At 40.7% G+C, this 25042-nt stretch overlaps 1 protein-coding gene across 1 annotated transcript; it reads right to left on the minus strand.

Annotated features, from left to right (window-relative positions):
• Window positions 1-14549: 14549 nt before the first annotated feature.
• LOC147618645 (G-type lectin S-receptor-like serine/threonine-protein kinase SD2-5) lies at window positions 14550-17513 on the minus strand. Its single transcript, XM_086773679.1, has one exon. The coding sequence runs from the start codon at window positions 17457-17459 to the stop codon at window positions 14718-14720; it is 2742 nt and encodes a 913-aa protein (XP_086629805.1). The 5' UTR covers window positions 17460-17513; the 3' UTR covers window positions 14550-14717.
• Window positions 17514-25042: the final 7529 nt, after the last annotated feature.

Here is a 25042-nt window from a genome sequence, read left to right on the forward strand (position 1 = left end):
GTTAAGAAAGTTTTTCCGGGTTCGGTTTTGGAACAACCGACGGATTAGTCTCTTATCCGGATATCCGTGGGCGAGGCCCCGAGTGTGGGACCCCTGTCCCGCGCGAGAAGCGCTACTTCCGCTGTCAGTACCCCGAATCCGTTGCTCGGTGGGAACAGGGATCTTACAGTTGGTATCAGAGCATTTGGTTAATAAAGATCAACTGAGAAGACAAATATGTCAAAAATTTATCAAGAAACACAAAAAGGTTATAATTGTGTGATATAATTCATACAATTTGATATTCAAACTGAAACTCGTAATTTTGGTAATTGGGTCTTCAGATGGAAGTACCGCAATTATATAGAAACCCTGACTTGCTTGAGGCCTAGACATGATAGTATTTACCTTATAATTCCAAGGGCCGTGACTACCCGTATATACCGAGAGTATACTGCAGCTCTTTACTGACAGTATATACGAGTAAATCTAAGACTTGAAATTATAAGCGTTAATGCTATCTAGATGATGATTTCGAATGTGATTGATATGATTTTTAATTCTGTTTGAGAATGGATGAATTGATTTGGATTTTGATTGAAAATGCTGATTGAAAAATGTTGATTTTTAAAAATTAGTTGAAATATAATGAAACTACAATGAGGGGGAATGGGACGAGTCCCTGTGATGAATATTCATAACTAGAATGATGATAACGAATTCAGCAAATCACTATGAGATTAGTGGGTTGTGCTGTCAGATTGCTACTGTTAATACTTGACCGGTAGATCGAGTTAAGGGATGTCAAATTGAGAACTTGCTTGACTGAAATTTCCGTGGAGGAATGTTCCGAAGGAAACTTTTGGGTCTAATGGACCATTATCATATTAAAGATATGAATGACATGATCTGAATGAATTGTTATTTAATGATGAGTTCTATATAAGGGATATTTATCCCAGTGTTCTGTTGGGTTGACCAGAATATAAGGAACCCCAGAATAAAATTGGATCTTAAGAAAAAGAGCTGTCCCCTACCTTGCGAGATGAGGACATCTCGCACTTTTTAAGTGGGGTAGAATGTAAGATTCCTCCCCAACATTTGAAGCATACAGGGGTAAGAATCTTCCTTTCTGATCTTATAATTATTCCCTCTCTAAAATAAAAGAAAGTTTCTGTTTAAAAAAGGAAGACCCTTTCCCTAGAATACTTCTCAGGAGTCCCACCTGTTTTAAGGCTTTAGAACAATGAGTCCAGAAGTGAGAATCGGTGTTTTGGATACCAAGGTTTTGGTTTTCATTCGAGTACGGCCCAAAAGAAGTTCTTTATCTCTTGGGGAGTATAAGAAGTTATCCCCCAGATATTGTGACCCTTATATCTGAATTCAATGAAAGTAGGTGACTTAGCCTACAAGTTTCTTTTATTCCCTCATCTCAAAATTCTTAATGCCTTCTATAGAAAAATGTGTCAAACTCAAATCATGGAAAGACGGTAAAACCTCAGTGGCAAGTTACCGTGTGGCTTCTAGGTTACGCTAGCTCCTTCCTTTATATAAGTCGTAACTTTTACTTGTCGCTCACAGTAATCTTACTCCCATCAATCTCCTTTCTTTCTTAATCTCCTTCATGGCTTGGCAACAGGAATTAGTTTTATCCCTGATGATTTCTCACCTTCAAGACGCAAGAGAGTCTGTGAAGAAAGACTTTATAGAACAGTATGAGCGCTCACTTTTTCCTCACCTAGGAACTTCTGTAGCGCAGACCAAATGGCGGACCTATCAAAACATAACTAGGGTAACACCCTGGGGTCAGCAACACTTTCGTAACAATGTCCGCTTGGCCATGGTTATTGAAGCTTTGGGTTTGGGTCCCCGATACTACTGGGTCATGAGATCAAGGCATCTTGGGTTTTCTGAGCGGGTCTTCTTACTGGCATGTTTTCTTCCTCATGAGAAGATATGCCTTTACCCCGTTTTTGGCTTGACTCTCAGAGGTCCTTTTGTTAGATGACCTCATACCACTGAGATAGGTGCGGCAATAACCAGCAGAATCATTCCCATAGATGAGTTACCCTATACTTGTGCAGCTTGTGAGGACTGCTTTTGTGACCATATGATGGACGGGCTTATGGAAGTGTAAAGAGTTTCTCTATCTTTACTGTATAAGTTCCGAGAATGAATAAAGTTTAAATCTTGTTCTTATTTTGAATCTTACTCTCTTTAAGACTTTTCTTGGTGGTTAATCGTGATTAACATTTTTCTCTAAGTCTCATATTCGTGCATCTTGCGAAATTATTCCAAGTTGCGAGATGAGGACATCTCGCGTTTTTTAAGTGGGGTAGAATGTAAGATTCCTCCCCCAACCCCTTTTTGATGTCTAGTATATTCCCCTGTAATCAATTCCTTTTCTGAAATATAAGAGATCTTGTTTGTGGCTGTTTTAACCTAGAGAGAGAAAATATGCTAGAGAGAGAATATTCAGATTATGAATATTTTTGGATAGAAAATTAACTCATCTTATTAAAATAAGTTCCCTTGAAATAGAAATTCAAAAAGAATTTTCCAATGTGCAATTGGAATTAAATGGAAATAAGTATAAAGAACCTTAGTCTAAGGGTCTAGATTTTCAGAAATTTTTAGATTATGGTCCAATTAAGGTTCCTATGGGCCAATAGCATCAATCCATGTGTAGGGAGGAGATAAATCCAATTTGTAAAAGAAGATACCCAAAAATGAGTAAATGCTCACATAAGATGAAGAGTTGAAAATGTACAAGGTTTATTAGTAAATAAACACATATGTAAGGAAGGGGAGTTCTTTAAAGGAGGTGCATATTTCACATAAGATGAAGAGTTGAAAATGTACAAGGTTTATTAGTAAATAAACACATATGTAAGGAAGGGGAGTTCTTTAAAGGAGGTGCATATTTCACATAAGATGAAGAGTTGAAAATGTACAAGGCTTATTAGTAAAAAAAACTATGACACATATGTAAGGAAGAGGAGTTCTTTAAAGGAGGTGCATATTTCACATAAGATGAAGAGTTGAAAATGTACAAGGTTTATTAGTAAAAAACTATGAGCAATAAAATTTTGACACATATGTAAGGAAGGGGAATTCTTTAAAGGAGGTGCATATTTCACATGCTTGAATGAGTTTTAAACTCAAAAATAATGTGATATTTTTATCTCTCATCTCTCTTGAACCAAACCAAATCAAAATGGAACCAAACCGAATCAAAAAGTAACCAAACTAGGTCTAAATCTAGTCCAAATTCAACCAAACTGACTTGGAAAATTCTAGAATCAGTTTGCTTGGTTAGGAGCTCAAATTTTCCTATAAATAGAAGCCTCCCCTTGTTGAAAAAATATATAGTGTCTTATGCTTTTTCACTCTACTCCACCTAAGCCAAATTATATAGTGTCTTATGCTTTGTCACTCTACTCCACCTAAGCCAAATTATATAGTGTCTTATGCCTTGTCACTCTACTCCACCTAAGCCAAATTAGATAGTGTCTTATGCTTTGTCACTCTACTCCACCTAAGCCAAATTAGATAGTGTCTTATGCTTTGTTACTCTACTCCATTTAAGCCAAAATATATAGTGTCTTATGCTATGTTACTCCACCAAAGCCAAGAACTGTGAATTCTTTAATAATTCACTAGTTTTTGACACTTCTCTCTTTCTTCAATCCCCATTGGTGGCTCCATCAACATACTAAACCAATTGATTGGTTGGGGGCCTCTACCGTGAATAAAGAATCAAGCAAATCATAAGGTAAGTATATTGAATTTTGATCTTTTCTATGATTTCTCAATGATTCTCTCTTCTCAACCCCTCTCAAGCTTGAGAAGTTTAATTGGTATGGTTTTTTTTTAAATGCTATTGAAGTTAATTGGTGAATAGTAGTGAAGAGTTACATAATTTAATAAATGCTATAGAAGTTAATTTCCCCTTATATTTAAATTCTAATGGTTTTTATAATTTCTCTCTCTCACTCAAGAAATGGTCATACTCATGACCCATTCTCAATCCAAATGAAGCTTTTCATAAAGCTTTCCCTTAATCCAAGATTAAGCTATGCTTGAGGCCAAATTAATGGCTTTTTGCTATGCTTTTAGTTTATGCACATTGATGATTCAATCCATTATGGATTGATGACCCAATTAGAGACCATTCTAATTGTTTTCTTAATGATCCAATTAGAGACCATTATGGATTGATGACCCAATTAGAGACCATTCTAATTGTTTTCTTAATGATCCAATTAGAGACCATTATGGATTGATGACCCAATTAGAGACCATTCTAATTGTTTTTCTTAATGATCCAATTAGAGACCATTATGGATTGATGATCCAATTAGAGACCATTCTAATTGTTTTCTTAATGATCCAATTAGAGACCATTATGGATTGATGATCCAATTAGAGACCATTCTAATTAATTCTTTAATAATGAGCTTTATCCCTTAGAAAAAAAATTGAGATTTATCAGTCATAGTAGCGGAGCTATGGCAAAATTTTTATAGAAATTACGCATAAAATAAATTCATTCAAAGCATAAAAAGAGGACTTCCTACCATATTCTAGGAACTATCATCCTAGATTAATTAATAGAATTTTATTATGCATGGAGATGTGGATGTTTGCATGTAGATGTAGATGTATAGATGTAGATGTGGATGTGGAGGTGGATGGATGCATGTAGATGTAGATGTATAGATGTAGATGTGAATGGAGATGTGGATGTATGCATGTAGATGTAGATGTAGATGTATAGATGTGGATGTGGATGTATACATGTAGATGTAGATGTATAGATACGGATGTGGATGTGGAGGTGGATGTATACATGTAGATGTAGATGTATAGATGTAGATGTGGATGTGGAGGTAGATGGATGCATGTAGATGTAGATGTATAGATGCAGATGGGAATGGAGATATGGATGTATGCATGTAGATGTAGATGTATAGATGTAGATGTGGATGTGGAGGTGGATGGATGCATGTAGATGTAGATGTATAGATGTAGATGTGAATGGAGATGTGGATGTATGCATGTAGATGTAGATGTATAGATGTGGATGTGGATGTATACATGTAGATGTAGATGTATAGATACGGATGTGGATGTGGAGGTGGATGTATACATGTAGATGTAGATGTATAGATGTAGATGTGGATGTGGAGGTAGATGGATGCATGTAGATGTAGATGTATAGATGTAGATGGGAATGGAGATATGGATGTATGCATGTAGATGTAGATGTATAGATGTAGATGTGGATGTGGAGGTGGATGGATGCATGTAGATGTAGATGTATAGATGTAGATGTGAATGGAGATGTGGATGTATGCATGTAGATGTAGATGTATGGAGGTGAATGTGAATGTGGATGTGGATGTATGCATAGAGATGTAGATGTATGCATGTAGATGTGAATGTACGCATATAGATGTGGATGTATGGATGTGAATATACGATATGCGATGTGAGGGAACCTGAAGTGATGAGATAGAAATGATGTGATGGGATGAGTATACATATAAATGGAATATGGAATAAGTAATGTAGATTGATGAAGGATAATGTGGAAAAATGAAAGTTAAAATAGAAATTGTGTTGTAAACTGTTTGTAAATACTGTTTGTAAATGCTGTTTGTAAATGATTGTTTTATGTCAAGAATGCTGGGGGGAGCATTTTGACCGTCTTGTGATTAAAGTCGTGATGGTAAAGTTGCAACTGCTGACGGGGAGTCAATGAAGGACGTCTCGCGTAGCAAGGTCGGCCGAGGTCTTGACCAGCCTCGGTGCGATTAAAATGGTGAGCTTCCGGTACGGTGGATGAGGGGCCAAGGAAGCGGCCTATGCGTGAAGCGCTAGGTTACCTGCGAAGGATCCTAGAGGGTGCTGACCATACGGTGCTCGGGCTCTGGGTTGCCTAGGATACCCACGCGTGCGTCGAGGAAGATATTAGAACAGAGTTGGAGTTGTTTTCTGAAATCGAGCATGGATCTGGTTGATTGACCTTGCTGGTCTTCAATGGATGAGTCCATGGCTCCTTATATGGATCTGTTGGTTGATCTTGCTGATCTTCAACGAGAGTCCATCTTGTTAAGTGATTATATTGCCAAGTATTATGGGCTAGGAACTATCGAAACGGCTCCTGAGCGTTCTAGTTGCCAATGATGCCATAGATACTCTGATGAAGGAATGATGAGAAGTTAAGAATCAATTGGATAAATTGGAAGATGGTGATCAATGATACTATGGTTTTATTAAAGGATTATTTTAAACTCGTTGAATCTGGTTGAAAAAGGCAATTTCATATTGGGTGTGTGAGTGGTGTGACTAGTTTTATTTTGCTTGAACATCCGGCTAGGGGGCCTTGGAACTCTTTTCCTTGGTACCCGGGACAAAACCTAACCAAATTTTTAATTGGATCCCATCACTACAGTGGTTGGGCGGTTGGCTAACCCATGGGATTGGATGGGGTTAGGCTGGATCGATGGATCCGTAAATCGAGACTCAAACTTTTGTTTTTACGATAGAAAAAAAAAATCCCGGACAGTAACTGTTCTATGGATAGGAATCAACGGCTGTGCCTCTTGAATGGGGAAAAAAGCGTTGATCCCAATGATCCAAGTGCAAGTTTCTTCCTTGAACTGACTAAGTATCTTATAGATGTAATTGCATCATCTCGATCAGAAATGATCTTGACTACGTTAGAGTAAAAAGTTATCCTGGTGGAATCGCCCGTGCTTCCGGTTAAGAAAGTTTTTCCGGGTTCGGTTTTGGAACAACCGACGGATTAGTCTCTTATCCGGATATCCGTGGGCGAGGCCCCGAGTGTGGGACCCCTGTCCCGTGCGAGAAGCGCTACTTCCGCTGCCAGTACCCCGAATCCGTTGCTCGGTGGGAACAGGGATCTTACACCACCGAGCGAGGAGGAAAAACCGATGATGTCCCCACGGAGCGATAAGATAAATTAAAAAATGTAGAAAAATAGCTCTCGCACCGTCAATGGAGCTAGACATCCTTTTTATAAAGTGTGATGTCATCATGATGAAGATGACATAAGCTCTACACGTGGCGATTCGGTGTATAGTTTGATGATGCCAGCCCTACACGTGGTGTTTAGACGTACACTTTGATGATGTAAGCCCTACACGTGGCGATTCGGTGCACTTGGATGATGTCAGACCTACACATAGGTCGTACACGAATGACGTCAGCCCTAAAAATATCTATATAGGCTTGTGCCCTGTTTAAATTTCTTTTTTATCCATTCACGGCATGATAACATCTTTTGGTTTCTTTCAGTCCCCCTTCCTTGTGCCGTGGAAATCCCTTTCGGACCCCTTCCCTCACACCATGGAATTCCCTTTCGTTCCCCCTTCCCTCGTGCCATGGGAAGTCAGTTCACCACACGATAACCATTTCTAGTTCCTTTTGGTCCTTCTTCCCTTGTGCCGTAGAAGGCGATTCGAGCATGGAGAAGCAAGTGGTTCATTGTTATGATCCTGTGGAAGATTTAGATACACTTGAAGAGATAAGAGACGAGCCTAGTGCTAATGAAAACCTATTTGATTTTTTAAGGAGAGCTAGGCATGATGAATGTCTTCCAAATGTTGAGCCAATATTCAATGTGCCCTTCAATTTGGAACATATTATTAAGGACATGGAAAGCTCTATTTTAGAGGAAGAGTGGGAGGCATATAGTAAATTGGTAAGTACATAAATTATAAATGAGGGATCATTACATTATGTTCACATTTCCAACTTTTCCCTCTCCTCATTTGAAAAGAAAAGCATGTTAGGAAGGTGGGATACCTATTCACAAGATAAGAGGATAAATACTTGTCTTGACATCTACCCTTTCCACAAGAAAAAGTGCAAGGTTCTTGAGTACAAATTTGGGTTTGTTTCTTATCTATTTCTTCATGCAGACAAAGAGGACTACTCAAAGGGTAAGCTGGAAGTTCAGAAGGTTCAAAAGGTTTCACAAGCATGATTTGTCATAGAGATTGAATCTAAAGATGAGGTTATGGACCTAGTTTATTGTGATGAGGAGTTCCTTCTAAACACAGGGTTCAATGTGGCAAAGTTTAAGGCATCCACTGTTATTGATGAGGGATCATATGTGCATTATGAGCGCTTAAAATCAAACTTCATCATCCTTGGGATACCCTCCTTTCTTATAAATGGAAAGAATTTTATCTTTTTTGTTTTTCGAGCTGGGGTCAGAAACGAGCACGCTCGTTCTAAGACTCGAACAGAGAAATGTTATAACTGGAAAGAATTATATCCTTCTCTCCCACATACAAAAGCTTTATAATTTAAGGGAGGATTATTGCCTTGCAATTATAGCATATGGTTGTGAAGGTGCCAATAGGTATATGCGATGTGGAGAATGAACATAAAGAGGAGTTTCTAAAGTTGGACACCGAGGTAACAGAGAACTTCTAGATCCATGTCATTGTGCTTTGATAAAGCCAAGGAGATTGAATCTTGTCTTCCCACAGGGCTATAATTTCAAAGTCTTCAAGAGGAGTTGGGAATTACTGAAATGGTGGGAATAGAGTCCTTGCTCAAGCTTGATCAATGAAATGAAGAAGTCTCCATCAACCTTTGGGATGCATCCAAGTTGGAAGAGGATGAGAACCAGAAGGTAATTTATTGATTCTTGAGTGAGTTTATGTTATTGATTGAGTTTATGTGAAAGCCAAGTTCTTTGTCAATGCAAATAGAGCTTGATGATGCCGATGGTTTCCTTGGATGTGGAGGTGTTGCCCGTGCAAGAGTTGGGCAAGTTGCCTCTCTTGCACACTATATCCCATCTATTGATAAAGAAATATTTATTGTCTATCACAACAAATATTCTAGTGATGCTGAAATTTCACTTCTCACACTCAAGGCACTATCTAGATATACGGGCTATTCTCTTATCCCTTACAATACACATAAGATCATGCTTATAGAGAAGTGTGCTGCCATTCATATCTTTGGATACAACACAAGATTTTGGCCTTCCAAAACCGGATACTTTATCTGCTATGCTAGCTATGCTCTAGGTGCCGGACTAGACGATGTAAATGCACTCACATTAGGCAAAATATGGACTCTCATTTTCCCCCCTTGAGGATTTCCACACCTCCTCTCTAGAAAAATAAACTCAAGGTGAATTTTTTGCAAATCAACTCAAAAGTGAGCGGAGTTTGGACATTTGGAATCTACTCTTCGAGACCTTTCCAATGATATATAGCATGATAAGCAATTTTGAATATTCAAGAAGTCCCCAAATTGGTGATGATGTGGCATGCCACATCATCACCAATTTGGGGACCTCTTGAATAATCAAAAATTTTCATCATACTTTATATCATTGGAAAGGTCTCGATGAGTAGATTCCAAATGTGCAATCTTGCCAACTTTTGATTTGATTTGCAAAAATTTCACCATGAGCCCATTTCTCTAGAGAGAGGAGGTGTGGAAATCCTTAACGAGAAAAAATGAGAGTCCATATTTCACCTAATGAGGGTTATAGTCACAAGACATTTTTGTGCTATAGAGGAAAAATGCCTACTGAAGAGGAAGAGCAAGTAGAGAAGAGACTCCAGAGCAATTAATTATCTTGTCATTGTAAATATTTTGTTATATCTTTTATGTAATGAAATGATGCGATTAAGTTCTAATTGCAAGTCTGTATTAAGCAAAAAAATCTACAACACTCTTCAAAATGTTGCCTACTTGTTATGGCATGTTCTTATTTGTTTGGTATATAAAATTTTGTTACACTAAATCCAAATTCTTCCTTCTCTTCTTCTTGAAAATTTCCATGCCGCATGATGTGTTGGTCCTATTCCAGCTTTCCACTTCAAGTGATCTCCTCATTTTGTCTTGATTTCGTGCTGCCTTTGTTAAATCACTTGTATGGGCCTTTTCCATGGATAGTTTTTGCTCAAAAGTATATCTATAAAACCAATTGAACATTTCCTTGAGGTAATTTGTACGAGTCTTCCCTCCTCCATGATGTCGGGTGTTTTTGAAATATACTCTTCTAGCTCGATAGTGAGATTTTTCATTCCTTGGGTGCTCCATATGTCAAGAGAACCATACTCATTCATGAAGTATGCACCATGAGCATACAAAATGTGCTGCAAAAGAAAACAAGAACAATTCAGAAGCTATTATTCATAATCATTTCAAATTGATGATGAGTAGAAAGAAACTCTACATGTTGTGTAATGTTGGTATCACCCCATGTATCAACCATGGCCTTTGTTAAATTTTGAAGCTCTTCTTGAAATTTTTGGTGCTCCTCTGTAGTCGTCCTGGCTTTGGTCATTAATTTAACCATCTTATCAAAGTCTGACCAAACCTTCTCACATAAAACTACAAGGCTTGGGTTTGTGTAGTCGAACATCATACATTTACACAAATCCTTCCACAAGTCCCAAGACTTTAAGTTCTTTACTTTTTCTGGCCTCTCTAGAAAACGTCTTGCCTTATATCCACTCATGGACACCTGTTGTGCCACTTCATGATTCATGCCAGAGGTCTTCTTGTTAACAGTAATCTACACATTGCAACCATGGCACCCAATTGAGTTGAGTAGCTCCTCTACCTTTTGAAGAGCTTCATGTTGTCTTTCCTTGCCTCTTGCATGGTAAATGCATAATCAATGTGACACTTGAACAGACAATCAAACACACGCATGAATGCATGAAAAGTACAAAAGTGAACATTCTTGAGTTCGAAGGAAATAATAGGATTCCATTTAGGGTCTCTCAAATGCCTGTTTGGCTCAGCTAGCATGTTAGCAGACAAGACATGACCAACCCAATTGCTAGCATCATCATCCACTGTGTCGTTCTCATCATCTTGATTCTCCAGCTTCCTCTTCCTTCCTACCTTCTTTTGTTTCTTTTCTCTCACCATTCTCATGCACCATGGACAAGGATTTGGGGTGTTAGCACCTTGTGGACACCCACGCAGACACTTTATTGTCTTCAAGTCACCTCCTAAATGCCAGTGTACTGTATAAGTGCCCTTACCCTCCACTTCTAATTTTCCCCCCTGAATTTGTGCTTTGATGACGTTGGTAATCTAGGGTATCCTATCAAATATCCAAGCCAACACTTCATGTGTCTTCTTCGGTACTTCAAACACCCTAAGCCACCATATCTCCCTCTCAGATGATTGGACACTAAAAGAGAGAAAATTTAACTTGCAAACCCTCTCCCTATCGATAGCTCTCTAAAGACGATGTAGATCAACACATATATTGTTGAACTCATTGTAGGGATACATGATCTTACCATTTATGCCTCAATTTTTTCCCCAAGCTCCAATGGTTAATGTATCATCATTGATTCAATAGTATTCTCCAATTTTGTGTTGCACATTATCATTGCATGTCCTCTTTGCTAATGTTATCTTTCTGGGGACAAATGCCTTATTTGTAGAGTGTATCTTTTAGCAATTGATGGAGGGGGGCTTGATATCCTTTTGTGCTAATGGCCACCTCATCGCATGCATTCTGAACCTCCTCAATACTTAGAAGATTGGTAATGTCATCCATTATCTCATTTGCGAGTACCTGATGTATCTTCTTGTGGTGCGGGTCTCGAATGATGGAAAGAATGTCACGTCTCCTCACACAACTACGTAATATTTCACCAAAATCTTGAGGACCATTATCACCACATGCTTCAAAAAGTTCATGTCACAAACCAATGAATATTACCAAAAACACCTTAATCTATTGCTTACAACAACCACAACAACAAAGAACAAAAAACAAACCTTGCTGCATGGATTCTTCGCAGCTTGCAACCATCTACGATTTTTTGAATGTTATTGATTGTCCTCTTTCTCTCTCTTGCTCCCACAGGGGTGCTCTTCATGTGAGAGATTGTATCTTATAGCTTCATAACGCAAGCCTCTTTCTCTTTGTCTCTTTTCTCCAGCTCTAAAATATTATTTTGTACATCTTGTAGTGCATGTTGCACGCTACTCAAAGTGCTTTGTAAGCTTTGTATTTGTAAGTGGAGGAATTGGACTCTCCATACATTACTCATGCTTTTAACCTTCTACAATATCCAGGTAGCCTATTCTCACCCTCTCCAACAAACTTAATAAATGAAGGGAGATAGTGAAGGGTGGACAATGCAAAGAAGGATCATTAGGATATAAATATCCATCAACCCAAAGATCCACATTAGTTCGATCTTGTTGTCTTCGTGCATGCTCCTGTGCATTCAGACGACGTTATTTTTTTACTAGTGCATATTCATTCAATATACGAACATGTAAGTCCACCTTCTGCACTCTTGTTGAGTCTAAAATTTCTCTGTGTGCCATTCGAAAAATGGAAGAGACTATTCTGAAGTGACTCAAGGCTACCCTAAAATATTCACAATAGGATTGTCCTATTGTATCACAATGGGAGCTTGGGGAAGAGAGAGAGAGAGAGAGGTAGACCTATTGTATTCGCAATAGGAGAGGAGAGCTTGGGAAAAAGGGAGAGAGAGAATCTTATTGCAGAGGTTGGTAGGAGATGTGATGAATAATAGTAATGAGTAAAAGAAATGGTTTTGATGATGTGGAATGTGAGGGGAATTTCAAATACAGCTATTAAAGTGGAGTAAATAAGATTGAAACCGTAGATATCAGTGATTATGCTAGTAGGGATTTTAATAGCTAGAAAGAGAATCTTAGAGAGAATCCTAGTTTGAAAATTAGAGATCCCCTACTTTTAGGCCCAAAAGTAGGTTTCATTATGAGCTTTGTCTCCTTAAGCCTCAATAAAATTAGTCTTAATTCCTTTAAATTAGGGATCCTTAACAAGGCCCTTGTTATGCTCAAATGCCCCCTAATGCAAGTCATTGACCTAGAAGAAGAAGACTAGGAGGTGAAGCCTACCAGGGGCATGACCATAAAAATTGGTCTAGAATAAAAGCTAGTGCTCGTGGACATAGGAGCTAGCCACATAGCCTAATGTCCTAGTATTGATGCTAGTCCTCTTCTCCCTCTCAAACATCTCTATTTTCCTCTTTCATGCTCTCACTCACTAAGACATTGAAGTAGACGTTCAGCTTTCCATAGCTCTCTCTCTTTGCTCCCCATCCATTTGCAAAGCTTTCTTGTAGTGATGAGAAGGAAGGCAAGGTTGAGGGACCTAGCTAGCTAGAGGTGTAAGCCCCCGGTAAGACCCTTGGATTCTTTCTCTTCTCCTCTCTATCTTACAAGGCTCCAGTGTTCTCAAATCGGTGAATATCTTGCCTCCATCTAAGCAAAGAGAGCTCTTTCTTCACCTCCATAGCCATGGAGCGTTCTAATGTCACAACAGAGTGAGGATGTGACAAACGAGTTAGCGCATCCACATCAAGGAGTTACATTTAGGACTCGAAGGTAAGACCCAATGGCACTTGATTCGACAAGGCTAAGGTAAGCAGTTGACTTAAACTACAATGACTTGAACAAGAGCTCTCCTTATGCTCTTATAATTTCCTTTTGGGCATGCATAAGAAAGCATAGATCTCTCTTACATGATCTCTTTGATGCATACATAGAGAGCATAGAGAGCTCTCTTTATACTCTTTAAACATGATTAAAGAGAGAAAAAATCTCTCTTTATGGTCTTTATGCATGCATAGAGAAAACAAAAAGCTCCCTTGTGCTAATTATACTTACATGGAGATCATAGAGAATTCTTTTTATACTTACATAGAGCATAGAGAGCATAGAAAGCTCCCTTGTGCTCATTATACTTGCATGGATAGCATAGAGAATTCTCTTTATACATACATAAAGTGCATAGAGAGCTCTCTTTATGCTATTTATGCTCTTTGTATACATAGAGATTGTACATAGAGAGCAAAGAGCTTTTTATGCTAGTTTTTGTTTTGTTTTTATGTAGAAAGCTCCCTTTATTGGTCTTTTTATGCATAGAGAGCTCTCTCTTAACATAGGGTTGCATATAGGCCTCTTATGCATATGGCCGCACGCATATAGGCCTCCCATGCATCTTTGTATAGGCCAAGTAGGCCGCTTTGTAGATGCCTCATGCATATGCCACTTGGCAAAGGCCTCTTAGAACTAATTTCTAATGCTCTTATGTAGGGACTAGATGCTAGAGGCTTCCAAACACTCTCTGCAATGAATGATGTGCCATTGTGCTCTCGTCGTGGATGTGGGAGAGAGTTGGCATGACTGGCGAACCATTCACTTACCACATCTCGAGACAGAATCATGCATTCAAACCAACTTTTAAGCATCTGCTAACAATGAAAATCCTTGAATGGAAAATCCGAGAAAGGCTATACTCAACACCGTGAAGACCCAAGAAAGGATATACGCAGTATAGATTTGATCAGTTAACTAGCTCTTTGAGTACATAAAGATGTACATAGATGGGCTCACATGTCTTTCTATCAAATTGCGCCGCAACATAGGTAGTTCGATGATACTAGTGTTAGCAACAACACCATGCATTACCCATTCAACTGAACAAGAGTCCCTACAAAGATGTTGCAAATGATGTCCATGGAGTATAAAGAAAAAAACTAAATCGATGTAATTATATTGTTTCAAGGCAGTCCGAAAGACAGGACAAGCAAGATAATCACCGGCACTTAAGACGCACATTACTTGGATGATTAAAAAGGTTGAAAATATTGTGGAGAGTTGGAATTTGTATGATAATGGAAGCCGTAATTGTTTACAGTCCATCAACGACCCTCCATGAGAATGCTACAGCTCGCAAGCGAGGCTTGAGTTTCAGGAGAGAGGGGCTCAAGGGCACGACCCTCCATGAGAGAGCTCCAACTTGCAAGGGAGGCTTCAGTATGAGGAGAGAGGGGCTCAAGGGCGAGGGTGAAGGGGGGCTCTTCACCGAGGGGCATGGTTCCTTCGATCATTTTACACACAGACCCCATGGAAGGCCTGGAGGAGGGGTCTTTCTGAATGCAAAGAAAGGCCACGTGGACAACTCTCTTCACCTGCTCTTCATCAAATACGCCGTTCAAGCGCTTGTCAACAAGCTCCAGCATTTGGCCTTGCTTGCATTTGAGGGCAGCCCACATGGGGAAATACCATTGGTCAGAGCCCACCAGTGATTGGACGGCATTCCTCCTGCCACCCACAAGCTCCAGCAGCACCATGCCATAGCTGTAAACATCACATTTCTTGCTGACCACGGAGTGCGATAGCCACTCTGGGGCAAGGTAGCCAGGGGTACCCCTAACCCCAGTCATCACAAAAGAGGACTCCCTTGCAACCAGCTTGGACAGCCCAAAATCAGATAACTTGGCCACGAAATCCTTATCTAATAAGATATTCTGAGGCTTCACATCAAAATGGATAATGGGTCGCGGGCACTCTTCATGCAGATACGCCAACCCACGTGCCGTACCAAGCGCCACGTGGAAGCGAGTGGTCCAGCTCAGCAGACGGCCCTTGTGCTTGCCAAAGAGCCATTGATCTAAGGACCCATTATCCATAAACTCATAAACCAGTAGCCTATTTGATCTCTGAGAGCAAAACCCAAACAAAGGAGTAATGTTGTAATGGCTGATACCTCCAATGGTGGCCACCTCTGCAAGAAACTGCTTCAGACGAGAGGACCCTTGGTCTATCTTCTTCACAGCCACTTTCCTTCCATCTGGTAACGCCCCTTGATACACACACCCAAAGCCACCAGACCCCACCAGCTTGCTAAACCCACTCGTTGCCTTCTCCAACTCCTTGTAAGTATACCTTATTGGCAGTAATGGCAATATCTCTTGTAGCTCTTCTTCATCCATCTCTGACTCCAAGCTGTCCAGGTCCCTTGACCTCCAAATATAACTGTACCTGCGTACCGATATGATGATTAAACAAGTAATTATCACCAAGGTGACTGCAGCAATGGCATATACCACTGCCTCCACCAAGTGATTAGAGTGGCTGCTGATAGGAGTTCCTGAGGTAGAGTACTGTAATTTGATATAGGTAGAGAAATCTGGGTTATCTAATGCAATGAAGGAGACATTAGACAAGCCTGTTGTGTCACTGAAGGGTAAGCAGTAGGAGGTGCCCCGGTGATAGAAGAAGCCAGAGCAAGAGCAATTAGAGGTGCAGCGGGCGATGCATTCTTCAAGAGGGAGTGTATTGTGCATGAAGGTGGTTTCAAAGACAGGATGGATGGATGTGAAGGTGGCCTTCTTGATCTCAACTAGAGTGTGCTCAGCATTGGTAGCTGGGCATTGCAATGGGATGGCACGCTTGCAACCTTGAGAGGGATCGGAGGGACTAATGGGGTTAAATGCATTAACAAATTCTGGATCAATCACAAACTCTGGGTTATCTTGTGATGATGGGCAGTGGCACGTGTGTTGCGTGCCAAGCAAGTACTCAGAACAGATCCCATATGCTCCACACGAGTTAGGGGCCAGGCAAAAGCTCTTACCGGATTGAGCTGAGAAGAGATAATTGGCTCCCTGTTGATGAAGGTAAGTGAAACCTTGTGGGTACCCATTGTTGGCTAGCATTAAGAAGTCCGAATCGAAAGTTGAGCTGAAGTAAGCGTTGGCAAAATTTGACCATTGGTAACTAGAGCAACCCCCTAGGACAGTTAAATTCCCCCCCTCTAGGGTAGCATAGGGTTGGATGAAACCTTTGATTGCTGATGGACAAGCAAAGGATTCTAAAGATGCGGTCAAATTGACAGGTGGGTTCTTAGAGAGATCCATTGGATGGTCTGCAACATACTCTATTACACTCAGGTTGATAGGAACTGCCCAGTATGCCAAGGGGGCAGGTGCTTCAGAATTCATATAGAAAACCATACCCCCTGGCATCATCTCAGCTGTGAAAAGAGAGTTGTTGCTCACGAGTTTCTTCCCCAGTGCCAGGGTTTGTCCTTGCAAGAGAACGTCACTTGGATGATCAAAGCTTTGCCATATCACCTCGTTCTTAGAGTTGTATAAAGCCAAGTTGCCATTCTCTTGCATCTCCATAGCCTCCACATTACTCACCCTCCACACGACAGCCCCATCTCCATCTCTGAGCACCAAGTCCTTGTCGGTAGAGTTCACACCAAGAGAAACCAACCCTAATGTCCCTACCTGCTTCAACGGCCTCTGGCTACCCAAATTCCATACTGGCACAGCAAAGGATCTGCCCTCTGAGTCAGTCTTGTTGGTTCCCAAGCAAATTGTGAGGAAAATACTGGTAGGTGATGGCTTTGGAGAATCGAACAAGCTGAAGAAACCAAGTGAAAAGCCTTTGCCAGAGGAGAATTTGATGGAGCTTAGTAACGGTGTAAAGAGGGTAATGGAGGGTGAGGAGTAAGCATTGCGAGGCAAGGGGGAGGACAGGGAGAGGTCAGGAGAGAAGCTCCAGCCTGGGTGCAAAGGGATGCGATAGGCTTGTGACACAGGGGAGAGGCAAAATGCCAAGAGAGAGAGAAGAAGCAGGCGTGTAGCTGCCATGAGGAAGAAAGCCTAGCAGCTTGAAAGGTGTAGGAGACGACTTGACAGAAACGCTTGCATAAAAACCAACCCAAAACAGGCTAGCGTATTCAATATGGTTGGTGGCAACAACGCGTTACCTCACACTCGCCCACCATCAGTATCCGAAACTTACCTTAATCTCTTGTACTTCCATTAGCAACATCAAATCCAGCTCTCTCTCTTTCTCGCTTGGACGTTGCACCGCATGGTCGAAAAAAAGTATTTCCCCATAAAGTGGAAAACCTTCATGTAAAAAATGTGAAATTATTTATGAAGGAAAATTTTGAAATGTGAAGGTTTTAATTAATAGAGACATTAGGCGCATGAGTAGTGTTTACTAAAAACTTGGGTTTAGTGTAATGTGAATTGTTAAAATTGAGATTTAACCTGATAAAATATAATTAGAAGGTTTTGATGAATTGTAATTTTTAGAGGTATATAATTATTTGACCTTTATTTAAAATTTTAAACATTTAAAAAATGTTAAATATACAAGCTTCAAAGAGTTTTAAATTTTTAGTATAATGTTTTAATTGCTACTAGTTATAATTTTTAATATTAATTAATAATTACTAACATTTTTAATATGAATGGCCATGGCCCATTTTGAGCCATGCTGGCCAGGCGATCGGCTCCGTTCATACTAGATAGTGTATTAGATTTTAGTGTGCATTGTGCAATTGCCAATGTGCAATGTTACATGTATTATAAATTATAATTTCTGAAATTAATTATTATGTGCAATGTATTATGTGCATACTAGTAAGTTAGTAACTACTAACTAGTTTCTAGTTGCAACTTGTCCACCAGCCCCCAACGTTCACTCACCACCAACGTACATGATTGTATAGACTTTTATGATGTTTTACTTCACTTGCAATGTCTCTTTAACGGTTTTAATATCTTGGACGGTCGATTTTTTTCCTTGAGCCCTTGAATTTCTTTTTAAAGGAGTGAATCCTAAGTAGTGAGCACTCCACAATACAGTGATGCACCTTCTTTATCATACAATGGTCGTAGGGCCATTCTCTACCCCATGCGAGAATAATATATAAAGAATCAGCTTGGTAGAAAGGCTCTAGAACCATTCTATAACGCCTTATATCAACTATTGGTGCAGGGTAGAAAAATGTCTTAGTGCCGTTATCTATCCTCAACATTACATTCGAGAGTATGTCCCTAGGGCCATTCTATAATGCACAAGATGGTAGCTTGTCCGTATGACAAATCTATCGACAAAGATGATGTAGATTTGTTCATGGTAGCTAGGGCCAAGCTATATTCTCTTGCAAGAGTCACTCTGGATCAATTACTGTCACGTAGGCTGTAATGCCTGTGACCGACGGCAGACCGGATGGCCATGTCCGGGGTTCAGTGGGAGAGGACGCCCATGCGGAGTCATGGGCGGCCAGGCTAGTGTGGACGGCAGGCCACACACTATATAGCCTGGGGGATGAGGGGCAATCCTCATTCTTCCTCTATGGCTGGGTGGTGAGCCAGAGGCCGTCCCCTCTTGTGGTAGTGCCCGTAGCGGCGGCGGCGGCGCCGGCCAGCCAAGGGCGGCCGGCCAGGCGGCGATGGCGGCCAAAGCAGCCCAGCCACCCCAGCGCTGCAGGCGAAAAAAAAAAGGGTTAAAAAAAACAATTTATTTTTTTTAAATATACTTTCATTATTTATTTTTATGAATAATGAAAATAGCGGGCGGCCAACCCTTAGGCGCGCTCCCCATGGGCGGGCAAAAGCGGCAATGGTCGGCCCGACCCATTATTTTTTTTTTAAAAAAGAAAAATAAATTGTTCATTTTTAATTTATTAAAAATGACGCGGGCGGCCAGCCCAGCAAGCCGCCAGACTTGGCCCTAAGCACTCCCCACGGGCGGGCGGCCCCACCCGAAGCGGCGAGGGCCGGCCCGGCCCGTTATTTATTTATTTATTTTTTAATTTAAAAAAAAACACAAAACAATGGTACACCCCGTGCAAACAAATCCACACGGCCGTCGTGCCGTGTGGCCGTAGTGCCTGTTTTCAACAAGGAGACCCACCGCATACGGCCGTAGCGCCGCGTGCTAAGAGAGAGACAAATCCCACGGCCGTAGTGCCGAGTCCTTCGAGACAAAGCCGTTCTATGGCCGTTGTGCCTAGTGAACACGCCTATGACCGTAGCCCGCGAGAATATGCGCAATGCCTGCATCCTCCAACCAACACTTGGAGTTATATCTTTAAGAGAAGTGTGGCACAGTCGTGCCATAGTGCACCCTGGCCATTTGTGGCATAACGCACTTGCTCGTGCGGTGCACGTACGTCCAAGGGTGCCGTAGCGTGCCCATGTCTGCTGAACCATTGACAGTCTTGCACACACGTCATGACATGGCGTGCACATGTTGGTGTCACGTCGTAAGTGCACTCATACCCACATTGTGCCGTAGTGCACTAGAATTTTTTTTAAGGTGGCAAGAGGGAAATCGATGGTAATGTTCTCGAGTAGTTCGAGAAGTATTCGTTGACAATACATAAATACATGATATAAATTCTCTCTGTTAGTGGTTTAACCATGTGGTTTACCACAAAGTAATATGAGAGCAGATCAGACACATTGTTCTTGTTGAAAGTCCACAAGAAGATTTTCAATGTGCTTAGACCCAATGAAAAATGTCTACTTGGATGTGGTCCATTGTGACGAACAAATGTAGTCCGTAGAGACACTTTTGCAAGCGCAGTCTTGCCATGGTCATGACTTCTAAAATTGGTCAATGGCATTTAAGATAGCTGGGATTGAGGTCGCGTTTGCTGCTAGTAGCCTTGATCACATGACCCCATTAGCAACGTACTCTCTAGACATGACTAGTGTTCGACTCTGGGAGCGTAGCCTCGCCAGATTTCAATTTCCACTTTTGCGAGCGTTGTCTTGTTAGAGTTAAAGTTTTGTTCGGACAAATTTGTGTTTGTTTTGTAGTGACAAACAAATCTGAAGGGGTATAATCTTGAGATGTAATGCTCAATGCCCTTATAGAAGTTGATTGAAGAGAACTGTTCTTAAACTTACTAAGCATGGTTTTCTCTTCTTTTTATTGCCATGCGTCGACATCCCACTGCTCGAGAGTTTGTGGTGATCTTTCGAGGGGGGAAAGAGCCTTTTTATATGTCACATCAATTGGTTTGGTGGTAATTTGATGGTATGGGACATCAATTCTCACGGAATCGATTGTAGTCTTGGTGGAATGGGACGCCAAGGCTTGTGCATGTAACTTGACTCTTTGGCAGGTTGTATGTACACTTGTCTGTACTGATAAAGTGTGCAAGATAAAATTTGAACTTTGACAATTACAAATATAGCCATGAGTTGGAATAAAACCCAGTTAGAGAGTTCGGAGAAGCTCTAGGTAGCAAGACCATGATGGTGTGCTAGTGCTAACAGAGTGATTTAGTTCCGGAGTGATCTAAATCTAGAGGTTAGCAGTAAGACTAGTTTGGTTGGACAGTTTCATGAATGGGGGACGCCCTATAGCATTTTGCAAGTGTAGTCTTGCCTATGTTCAACATAAGTGTGCGATTGTGAGCACATTTTAGTTGCTACCATATGAATTTGGGAAATATATTACTTTCCTACATAAGCAATTGTAATATTGCATGACAGGCTATGTTGCTTACAAAGTTCATGTGCATGTAAACCCTATAAGTCGTAAGACCCCTTGGGAATGAGTGGAGCATTCCATGGATTTAATAAGGTTTTACATGGCAATAGTAATTAGTATCTCACTCCAGATGAGCCTGATTGTTGTTAGTATCGGATCCGACATATGTAGTGTACATAAACTCGGGCTTAGTTAGGATAGAAGGCTAAGCCGGAGAGCTTAGTGGTAAATCCTACTGTATCTGGTGAGTTTTGACTTAACCGGAGTGTTAAGAAGTAAACTCAAAGTCTGGGGCTGAACTGGAATGTTCGGAGGCAGACATATCTTTGTTAAATCGGAGAATTTAGCAAAAGATGAGCTTGGGGTGAACCATGGTACCCAGGAAAAAAGCTCTTCACACTAAAATAGTGCACAATAATTTTAGGGTGATAAAACTCTATCGCAGGAATGTTTTACAACTTTCCATAGATGATAGATGAAGACCATGTACTTTACGGAGTTAAAGTACATAGGTGGTGACTTCGGCGCCACATTTTTTGTAGGAAGTCACTAGTGGTGTAATTAGGTCAGCCGAGACTCCACAAGACCTATGCACTAGTTTTTAAGTTGACCTCTATGATAAGGACGTCCAAAATTTCGTGTTGTAATACCAGAAATTGTACTGCAATGTGCAATGGAGGGGTCAATTTGTGTAGTCACTTCTTAGCAGCAAGTGACTTAAGCATCTTGTTATAGATGGTTGTATACGGTACTCCCACTCGGGGGAGGTACGCCATTGGGTACGGAGTTACTCACAAACTAGTATGGAGCTACTAGTGTGATGATAGTGGGTACGTAGTTACTCACTACTAATACATAGCTGCTAATAACATTAAGATCCTTGAGTGAGAAATACTCTAGATCAATATTTTAAATTACCGAACCACAATCCATGAGTATCGAGGTACTCATAAATATGTTGACGTTGCTCAAATCGAGGGACCGATTTGTTCGATGGTATGGAATAAGCAAGAGAGTGGAGTAACTTAAAAGTTACACATCACTAGTCCTAGTGAGTTGTCGAGGTCATCCGTAGTTTGATGATCCCCTCTACCTATCAGAAAACATTCAATTTTGCAAGCCCTGGCATTTAATCCGTAGTGATTATGAGTTGGGTGTGAGATATGGTTATGAAGTTCTTACAAGAGTACTCGTTTATTTGCTAGTCATTGGTTATAGCTTGGTAGAGATTGCCACCTGTGATGGGTAGGTAGCTTTGCCGCTATAATGAGGAGGCAGCAAATAATGTTCTCATAGTTATACTTCATACCAACACCAAACAGGGATAGGATGAAATTCCTAAGTTCATCATCACGAAGTACTGTGATGTTTACATTTATATTGAATGTATGATGTAATGAGACATTGAATTGTGTAATTACCATCAATTATCTGACAACCTATGGCTTCGCAGCATGCTCAGTCATTATCTGTGGATTGATAATGTGGTTATTAGTAGTTTGGAATTTTTCTTGATAGATGGTACAACCCACCCAAATGATTCATAAGTGTGTAACCGCTTATGAAGGGTAATAATATGCAACAATGAAGCACTTTGTTACAAGTGTGAAACCACTGATCGGTTGCAAAGCAGTTTATCAATAGTACCACCATATGTGCGTAGACACTATACCACATCTTCGTTGCAAGATGTTTAAAAGTTTCTTGGAAGGACTCAAGAATAAAATATAACGGTCTAGATTTATTCTTGGACCTATGACACTAGCGCGTAGTCCGCTTGAGAGTAGAGTTTTTGAGGACAAAAACCTTTCTTGAGGGAAAGGAGGGATATCCTCAAATATCACATAAACTGGAATAGTTGTGTGAGTCCAGACAATACTGGAAGGGATGTGTCTGGTAATAGCAACACAGAGTTGTAAGTGATTGGATGTAACTCCAGACACCCGTAGTGGTGCAAGAATCTTTATCAAACATCTCCGCATACTATATGGCCCCCGCATATATAGTATGGCATAAGAGATAGGAAGTTTTATTGTTATATTTGAATGGAAATTTTCAAAACTTACATTTACTCTGAGTTAGAGTGGAGTTTAACCATCCGTAGATTGATGGTAGTTAGAAACTCAACAAAATTCTAGAGCATATGCTTGTGCCAAGATGTTACTTTAAGAGAGAAAGTATCTCTCAACTTTGGAACTAATCCTTGTAATGATTAGATTGGCTCTAGTTTATTTCTCCTATGGCCGTAGGGCTTTCCAAGGAGAAGTTTTAACAAGTTGGTGATGCAACATGGTAGCGTAGTCTACAAATATCTAGTAGCATGGTCTGAGAACTTGCGCTACTAGAATGCTCTCCAGTACATTAGCTTCTGTGCTAATGACATGATGCAAAATCAAGGCATGAAATTTGTCTTAAGGTTTTGGTTGAAATACCAAATCATGGCTTGTGTGAGCATGATCCTGTCTTTACAGAGGTCTGGCGCGCTGTACGCGTATGCACTTTGTCACAGCCTCGCCCACCTTCCTCGTTGGCACATAATGCTAGTCCGGAGAGACTGGCCGTAGGTGCGACGGATAGCGAAGCGAGAGTTAGTCCGGAGAGGCTAGCCGAGCCTTCGGGGTATAGTTTTGATAGTCCAAGTGTGGGTCATCCTGGGATTCAGAAGACCTATGCACTAGTAAAATACAGTTTTATTGGCCTAGTTTGTTTAAGAACGTCCAGACTTATGTGCTGAAATGCAGTAAGTGCCAGGTCAATAAACATGAACGTTTTAAGGTTGGAGGACTACTCCATCCGCTGGAGATTTCTCAAGGGAAATGGGAAAGCATTTCCATGGTTTCCCATTTCCATGGATTTCATTACCGGTTTACCCAAGACGAGTCGAGGGAACGACTCGGTGTGGGTGGTAGTGGACAGGACTAAAATGGCAAAGTTTATCGCCACAAAGAAAACTGTAAAAACGCCAGAGTTGGCAAAACTCTTTATTGAACATCTCTACAAGCTATATGGCCTGCACGCAGATATAGTGTCGGATAGAGATAGAAAGTTCAACAGTCATTTTTGGAGGGAAGTCTTCAAAAAGTTGGATACTACTCTGAGTATGAGTATGGTAGATCATCCGGAGTCTGATGGTCAAACTGAAAAAGTTAACCAAATACTCGAGGATATGTTGCGTTCTTATGTAAGTAAGAAGCAATCAAATTGGGAAGAATACTTGCCCTTATTGGAGTTTGCCTATAACAGCTCCAAACACTCAGCGACTGGATTTACACCATTCATGTTAATGTATGGATTCCACCCGAGATCTCCGATGGCTGTAGGCCTGGAAAAGGAGAAGATTCAATTTGTCAAGGAGTTCCTTGATAAATGAATGATATGCTCAAAGCTGCACGCGAGAGCATCCGTAGCGCACAGGATCGTGCTAAATACATTTGCCGATAAAGGACGCAGACAAGTGACCTTTGCAGAAGGTGACTTTGTATTTTTTAAAGGTTCCTGCGCAGTCAGCAACCATGCAAACGGGAAAGTGTGATAAACTTTCTCCTAGATATTACGGTCCTTTCGAGGTCCTTAAGAAAATTGGGGACGTAGCATATAAACTTTGGTTACCAGAGAGTTCTCAAGTTCATCCTGTCTTCCATGTCAGTAAACTGAAGAATCAGTTCGCGGGTTAGAGAACGTAGTTTCTCTAGATATTTTGGTAGAATTGATCACTCCACCAAAGATACCACATGAACCGGAAAGGATTCTTGGGTATCGAGACAGACAAACCCGACATAAAGTGTACCAGGAAGTACTTGTTAAATGGACAGATAGGGATGAGGAGGTATCAACCTGGGAACGCCGTAGTGCAATTTCCAAAAGGTTTCCCCAGTTTGTTTTCGAGGACGAAAACTCTTCTTAAGGGGGGGGGTAATGTCACGTAGGCTGT

The sequence above is a fragment of the Cibotium barometz genome, chromosome 34, assembly GCF_041138505.1.
Source record: "Cibotium barometz isolate CiBa-2024 chromosome 34, ASM4113850v1, whole genome shotgun sequence".
In the NCBI taxonomy this organism is placed as follows: Eukaryota; Viridiplantae; Streptophyta; class Polypodiopsida; order Cyatheales; family Cibotiaceae; genus Cibotium; species Cibotium barometz.